General features: G+C 38.2%; 1 protein-coding gene across 1 annotated transcript in view; it reads right to left on the bottom strand.

Moving 5' to 3' along the window:
- Window positions 1–1,040: 1,040 nt before the first annotated feature.
- The window catches only part of taok1a (TAO kinase 1a), a 37,228-nt gene continuing 29,681 nt past the window's right edge, over window positions 1,041–8,587 (bottom strand). The window contains exon 20 of the mRNA XM_052107082.1: window positions 1,041–8,139. Coding sequence (XP_051963042.1) covers window positions 7,621–8,139 — 519 coding nt within the window. The 3' untranslated portion in view covers window positions 1,041–7,620. The remainder of the gene's footprint in view (window positions 8,140–8,587) is intronic.

The following is an 8,587-nucleotide window of genomic DNA, read 5'->3' as shown; positions in this document are numbered from 1 at the left end:
ACAGTAATCAACTATTTTAGAAATGCCCAAAATATTATTTTAATATTTCAAAGGTTGTAGTAAGCTGAAATTGGATAGACTGACTTAGGCCTACTACAGGTGAAAATATTACAGAATACCTTATATGAGTACAGTACTAATCAATTATTTTAGAAAAATATAATTATATAATATATAATACATTTGATTACTGTACTCACACGATCAAGCATACTGTAATAATTTCACTTGGAGTTTGTCATTCTGTCCAATAACAGCTTACTGCAACCTTTGGAATGTGAAAATGCTTTTTACTGTATAACATGCATATCAACGCAATTAAACTGTTTTAGTGTAGTGGGTGGAACCTGCTGATGGTCCCTCACTTGCGATAGGCATTGAAAGCGCAAGACACAGCGGACTCCCAGCACGTGGCGGCTCATGCTACTCTCCGCGATCAATGCATAATTTACCACATGCACCATTGAGAGTGAGAGAACCCCTAATCACGACCACAAGGAGGTTACCCCATGTGACTCTTCCCTCCCTAGCAACAGGGTCAATTTGGTTGCTTAGGAGACCTGGCTGGAGTCACTCAACACACTCTGGATTCGAACTTGTGACTCCAGGGGAGTTAGTCAGCTTCAATACTCACTGAGCTACCCAGCCCCCAAGAAACCAATCAATATTTAAGTCCTTCTTTTAATATAAATTCTCCTCCCTGCCCAGTAGGTGGCGATATGCACAAAGAATGTAAAATATGTTTTTTCCTTCATTGAGAGGGTCCCCTCATGGGGGCCGCCATGTTAGGATCACATGACCAGTCGAATACTACTCGCTTAATCTCAGTAACTGCCATATTATTGGACACTTTCACTCATGGATTATAACTGACTGTGAAGAGTACATTTCTACAACAATAGAAACTGAAAACTATTGCATTTGAATGATGCTGAATCCACACCCATAGGTTTCAGTGTAAGTCCAAGAGGACTGCAATAATGACCAGCACAACATAAACAAAAAATTACTGAGAGCACATTTAATATCTCTGCTGAAAGAACAGTTAAAACTTCATATTTTTTTAAAAATAAAAAGCCAGACTAAATGTACTAAATTTAATTTTATTACAGCGGATCCTCTGACCAGTGTTCCTCCATCAAAACAATAGTAATTACAGAAGAAAAAGTTAATTTATCCTTAGCTTGTTTTCTCTGATTCAGGAATACTTTAATACAATTTCAAGCCATTTATTCTGTATTTTTAAACTTTTTGTATAATTTTTTAGACATTCAGTAACATGATACACAATCTATACATTTTGATACAGGTTACATATGAGTTATAGTGGTGATGCTGAGCCAGAGGACAATGGGTGTGTTGGAAATGGCATACTATCACACTACTAGTACTATTTTTTTTTTTAAAGAATTCAGTATGCAGTGTGTTAGTATGCAATTTCAAACACAGCAAATTAATACTTATGTTCCTTACAGAAATGTAGCCCTTCCCCTTCGGCCAGCCCCTCTCTATCGCTCCCCATTTCATTTGTTTGTAGTGTTGGCGATAGGAGTGTTTAGGCCCAGTAGAACTAAAATAATCACCACTCCATTATAGCCTGTCAATGGGGTTCCTCTGGAGAGGAGACATTGCAGTAGTGACCGGGCTTGGCAGCTGTGGGATGGCACAGTGTTTGACAAGAGGTTAAACCTCCATTAGAAAAAACATTTGCATTTCAAACTAGTATTTCTCATCTATCAGTATTACTTACATATCCCCCAATTCAGTCAGTAGGACAAGAGTTTAAAACTAGGATAAAAATATAATGTTTAAATCTATATTGGTGGCAGGGATGACAAATAAACGGTTATCACAATTATCAGTAATGCCAACCTAATTCAAACAGACCTCACCCAAAATGTATTCTTATAAACAAAAGCAATGATTAAAAAACATGATAATTGGACTAAACCGATCATTTGTTGGTTAAAAACAAAAGGTTTACCTTGATATCAAAATGTAGACCAATGAGAGGAATAAAATAGAAAAAAATTGACTGTGTCCATTAACAGCTCTGTTTTGCACATTTGTGCCTTTAAACTGAATTCATGGTAGGATATATATACTGGATGATACTGCACCTTCTGACATTCACATGAATGTAGGGTTCAGAATAAAGGCGTTTGAGAATACAGTGGACCATGGCATGTACAGAAGCTTTCCTGTGATCAACAGACAAATGTTCAAATACAAATGGAAAACAGAAAGTGTGCAGAGGTGACATGTAAACACACACTACTCCCTGAAGTTCAACTCTGAGGTCCCAGAGTGAGTCTCATTGTACACAGGCCAAAAACCCCTTAAAGGCATAATTAACCAAAAAATGAAAATTATTTTATCATTTACTCACCCTCACGTCCAAACCCGTCTGACACTCTTTGTCTCTGGAACAACAAAAAGGGATGCTTGGCAGAATTATTGCCTCAGTCACCATTCACTTTCATTAGCTGCGTTTCCACTATCGGGCCAAATGGGGGAGTGCTAGTGCGTGCCAGAGCCAATTGCATTCCACAGTCACTTAATTGTGCTTCCTCTGGGCTTTCATGGGGCCAATGGCCAAGTTTCGCCAAACTTGTCAGGATATGTATCCAGCGCACAATGATACACGTTCAGGAAAAATAATAATAATAAAAAAAAATTGTTCACAGTACAAATCCGTTAAAATGGCCAATGGGCAAATCGGTGCCCAAAGTAATTACTTTCCATGGGTCGGTGAACTTTTATAGACGGTGTGCTGGGACATCATCTCACTGTTAGTAAAAAGACCACTTGAGACATCATGCCAGTTACAGTCGGTGAGTTGTTATCGCTCATTTATCTTGCTAGCTAGCTAATGTTTAAATTCAATATAAACTCAATATTCTAGATAGCATGAAACCTCAGCTTGAGCTTCCCTCTTGCTTGTGAAATGGGCAAGGTGTGTGATGTTGGCACCAGGGCAGCATATTAAGGGCAGGTTTTAGACCAACACTGTGGGGCTATTGGCCCGATGGTGGGAACGCAGATCGATTTTGGTCTTGTGGCTTGCAGGTCCGAGGCTATTGGCCCCAGCTGGCCAGTTGATAGTCCTGGCTTGCACTGGCCCAATAGTGGAAAAACAGCTATTGTATAGAAAACAGATGCAATAACAGTGAATGGTGACAGGCTTTCAGTCCCCAACATCCTGCCTAACATCTTTTTTTATTCCACAGAAGAAAATTATATGGGTTTGGAATAACATGAATGTGAGACCATTACAGAATTTTCGTTTTTGGGTGAACTATCCCTTTAAAAGCTCAAGGAAAATAGTTACATTTCTAAATAGTTTTCTTTTTTTTTCTTTTTAGTTTTCTTGATGGGGGGAAAACCGCCATCAATGTTAATTTCTATGCATTTAAAATCTTTATTTTAATCAAATATACAATATGAACACTCTCCCCAGACAACTAGAGTTTAGTTAGGTACACTTTCTACTTGCTCTTTCACATTAGAGCTGGATCCATTTAATAATAATAATAATAATAGGTGTTTAGGTCAGCAGTCACACAAGCTCTTTTGGGATAGTGGAACGTAAAGGGAGAGACATGTTCCACCTGATGATACTTGTCTTCACCAATGATTGCACAAGGGAAAAGGGGGGAAACATACTCCATCAGAAGTGTTAAAATGTGAGTAAAATATCACAAGGATAAGTCAATGGTTTGTGATTCCTGGAGTCAAAGTGCTGTAAAGCAAAACCAACTAGACTATCTCACTTGGAAGAAAAGATAGCTTGAAAAAAATACCCCCACGCCAAAAAGTGCATTCAGGCATCAATCCTTTCAAACGCTGGATCCAGGTAGAGCTTGGCGTGGAGTGATGGCAAAGAGGCAGCTAAAGCAGTGGGGGAGAGTGAGGGCAGGCAGGGGCATCGGCAGCACATCTCATATCCTCTCAATACTAGGCACTGACACCTGCGGTACGGTTGGCGCAGAGGACAGACAGAGAGCAGGGATAAAGAGATCAAAAGATTCCCTGTCAGTTAAAGAGGAAATTCCACTAATGTGCTTGGTCTTCTTAGTTGCTTTAACGTAAAAAATACTATTACATCTTTTGGCTGTTACATCTTTGGGGCAGCTATTGAGTTATTAAATACATCTTCTGCACTTCATAAACCGTCAATTCCATTAAAAAGTTTGGTACTTGACTAAAGTGTGTTTTTGACTCGTTCAATGCTATTTTAAGAGCATTTCAGGTGGATACCTCATGAAGCTGGTTAAGAGATTGCAGAAGTTTAGCTATTTTGATGAATTTAAAATATAAGATTTTGACGTTTTAGCATTATTTGTAAAAAGTAAAAAGAAAAAAAGAAAATCACATCCATATATTTCATTCTTTAGATGACTATACTATTTTCTTGTATGTGGAAAATACAAATAAAGAATGATTAGGTGTGTCCAAAATGTTAATGTGGAGGACATAGTACCAAATAAAAGTGTTTGTCTGCTCCACAAGAGCCTGTTTTGAATCCCATAACAAAGCCTGCTGTCATGGCCTTAAGAAAAAAAGAGAGCCGTTTAAGCTCCTTCAGTTTTAATAGTCCCAAAGTGCCAAAGAAACATGACTCAAACCCGATGGGGGACAAAGTACATTAAAAAAGGTTCTGCATTTTCATTGATTTCCTTTGAGACATCATAAAGATACGGCTGAAAAATCACTGACCCCGAAACAAGTCTGCACTTTCATATCTTCTCTTCCTGAAAGTGATCATATAGATAATGTTGCAATAATAGTGTATTGTTTATTATTATATATTTATTTCTTTATAGACTCAATTTCCACCAGGTATTAAGATGAGTTTCGGGTGATCCGATCACATGTGGTCAGCCCTAAATACAGATCTAAACGTCGTCCAAAACGATTTGTGATCGGATCACTAAAACCACATACGAATGTGCTCAAGAACACATGTGACCACATCGCATTTGAGGTGTAAATGCTAATCCGTCCTGTATGCATCCCGGCAGCGGTGAAGTGCCACCCCTCACCTGTCAATCAACAGTTGCACTAAGACAAGTGTTTAAACTTTGACGTTTATCAGTGGCTTTAAAAAGGAAATTACCATCCGAATGGAAAATTTAAAAAAAGCGTAAAATGCATACACAATTACGAGAGCTTCACGGATCTTCTAACATGTCTGATATCAACACAGATGACAAGCACGAACACCTGAAGCTCCTTTAATACAGGTAATCCGCTAAAATAACAGATAATTCTGCTTGACATGTTGCATTTGTGTTTGGATTATATTTCAACCGAATCTGGCAGTTTTTTCACACTTTTTCTTTTCTGATTTTGTTGCGCTTTATTATCACGCAGTAACACACTGACATAGTGATTGATGTACGCCATACAGACCCTCCCCTCTTAATCCGAACACAATTGGTTAAAGTTGATGCATTTAAGTGACCAGGTGGAAACGGAGTCATAGTTATTCCTGTGTATGGTCTAGTCCTTGTTCAATTTCTGTTATTCCTTTTCCCTATGTAATTGCTTTGGCAATACAAAACTATTTTGTCATGCCAATTAAGCACTTTGAATTGAATTTATCTCTTTTAATAGACTGAACCATGAACAACAAATATTCTGGAGAACTCCAGCTCAGTCACTCCCCAAGCCCCATCACACACTGCATCAGTCATTTCCATAGTTACAAACCTTTGTAAAAATATCCCTCAAAATATGACACTCTACATAAAGTGCTGCTGCTTTGCAGATATTAAAAGGCACCTCAAAAGAATATTAGCATAAGTGTTTAGTATTACATTGTGGGAAAATATAAGCCTATCGCACACTACATGCATGTAGGAGGCAAGCACACACTCCTATACCAACACACACTCTTTTTGTTCTAGTATGATATATATACGTCTTTATTTTTGATTATTTACATCCTGTCGTGACAGGAGATTAGTATTAGATAAATCTAAATGTGGGACTGTTTTTTTTCATGTACATTAAAACATATCTTGGCATATCTATACTAAGTATTCAAACTAAAACTATGAAGGCACGGAAAACACATCTGACATCCTTTAACTCTTTAGTTTTGTAGTGACACTGCTTAACTGATACATATAACCTGAACATATTTTATGTAAAAAATATATACTGAAAATATACTGCCTTTTTGTTATATCATATGTCTGGACACACAACCCAGATGAATTCTAGCTTACATAATACAATTAATTTGAATTCAAATGCTGAGAAGAATAAAGAAAGACTTCCTGTCTAAAACAATGTTGCTTAAAAGTAATTTTTCACCCAAAAATGAAAATTCTCTCATTACTCTCATGCCATCCCAGATGTGTAAGACTTTCTTTGTGTAAGATTTTTAGAAGAATATCATAAATTTTAAGGTCCAACAAGCATATAAATGCAGCATAAAAGTAACCCATAAGACTCCACTGGTTTAATCCATGTCTTCAGAAGCAATATGATAAGTGTGGGTGAGAAACAGAAACATTTTTAAGTCCCTTTTCACTATAAATCTCCACTTCGACTTTCACATTGTCACATTCTGAAAGTGAAAGTAGAGATTTATAGTAAAAAATTTTTACAAATAGCATATCTCTTCTTAAGAGATAGATTTAAGCACTGGAGTCGTATGGATTACTTCTATAATGCCTTTGAACAGTTCAGTGCTTACTTGCTAAACTCTGCAAAGACACACTGCTTGGGCAACACAGCCCCATTGATCTTTAACGGCCCAATAAACATGTAACCAAAAGGTCTATAAAAGGTCAAGTTTGATTGTTTTTTTCACATAAAAAACAACCAAACAAAAAAAAAACACCAGAATACAATTTATTTTGAGTCGCAAGAAAATTCTGGGTGGAAAATGTAGTGCTTAAACGTTCAGATTCTTACTGCAATTAAATCAACCAACTTTAAAATCAGACAAATTAAATACTTAAAAAACATTTACTCGGCTGACTCTCTTCCTAACACAGTCCTTCACTGCACACAAGTCATCTTGATTTCTTTCTTTTTTAAAACCCTAAACCATTCTTTTTCCTAGAGCATGACAGCAGGCTGATAGTTCAGGAGCATTTGTAACTGTGTCTAGTTATCCATATCCCTTGCATTCTTAAATAAACATCTAGTATTTCATTTATTTGCAAATATTGAGAATTATGGCCAACTTCTCCATCAGTTTGGTTTATGAATCCACACATTAAGCGGACTAAAGCTAAATAAACATCTATTTTATATTTATATTTATAATATTAGCACTACATAGATCTCCTCAAGTGAGCTTTGAATTATTAGACTAGTGTTTTTGACTCTAGCTCTGCATGGTTGTCAAAAATGTTTCATGCAAAGTTAGACTACCTTTTGACCTGAGCAATATTTACTAGTTTAAATATCTGCAAGAAAGAGAGTGAAATGAGAGAGAAAAGGGGAAGAGATATAGAGAAAAAAAAGACGAGTTGGAGGAGAGATAGACAAGTGCAGTTAATTCTGCTCTCTGTGCCACTCTTTAGTCTGGGCCAGTGCGTTCCCCAACCCTGTTTGTGTTTGTTTTTGTGTGCAGGGTTGGCACAAATGCACTGGTATCTATGTAAAGGACAGGTGTGAACCATTGGATATCTGAGATGTGATGCTGGTGCTCCTACTCATGCCCTGCTCAGTGCGCCCCCCTGAGGTGGTCCTCCTAAGCACCTGGGGGCTGTTACGCATCCCCACACTGCTTTTTGGCATGGCCCCTGGAGGGCCTGAGGAGGAGTGGCCCCACGGTGGAAGTCCACCTCCTGGGATGGCTTGGCCCCAGCCCTGCTGCGCCTGTGATCCTCCCTGACTGGAGTTGTAGTGGTGAATGGATCCTGAACCAGTGCTGCTGCCCCATTGTGCACCCTGAGAGCTATCAGAGTGGTGCTGATGAGGGATCCAACTGCCTGGGGCCCCCGGAAAGCTGTGGCTGAGGCCCTCAGGAGAGATATTAGCCAACACCATGTTGCTGAAGCCCAAGCGCATGCTCTCAGAGTCAAAGGTCTCGATCTCTCGGGCCTGACGCTCCAGCAAGCTGCGGATCCTCTCTGTGCGTTCATTCTGCAAGGTCAACATCTCCTCCTCAATCTGTGAGATACAAATCAGAGGGCCACATCATTAAGTAATTTTACTTTACCATTAATGATTAAAGGGATGGTTCACCCAAAAATTAAATCCTCTAATTTTTCACTCTCCACAATACCATCCAAGGTGTGTATGACTTACTTTCTTCTGCAGAACACAAATTAAGATTTTTAGAAGAAAATCTCAGCTCTGTAGGCTACAATTTAAAAGAATACAATGCAAGTGAATGGTGGCCAGAACTTGGAATGATCAAAAAGCATATAAAGGTAGCATAAAATGTATCAATATGACTCCTGTATCTATATCTTCAGACGCAATATAATAGGTGTGGGTGAAAAACAGATCAATATTTATGTCCTTTTTTACTATAAATTCTCCTCCCTGCACAATAGGTGGTGATATGCATGAAGAATGCAAATCGCCAAAAACAAAAGAAGAAGAATGTGGAAGT

This window comes from Xyrauchen texanus, chromosome 36 (assembly GCF_025860055.1).
Source record: "Xyrauchen texanus isolate HMW12.3.18 chromosome 36, RBS_HiC_50CHRs, whole genome shotgun sequence".
NCBI classification, from domain to species: Eukaryota; Metazoa; Chordata; class Actinopteri; order Cypriniformes; family Catostomidae; genus Xyrauchen; species Xyrauchen texanus.
This window is presented reverse-complemented; position numbering and strand designations above follow the sequence as displayed.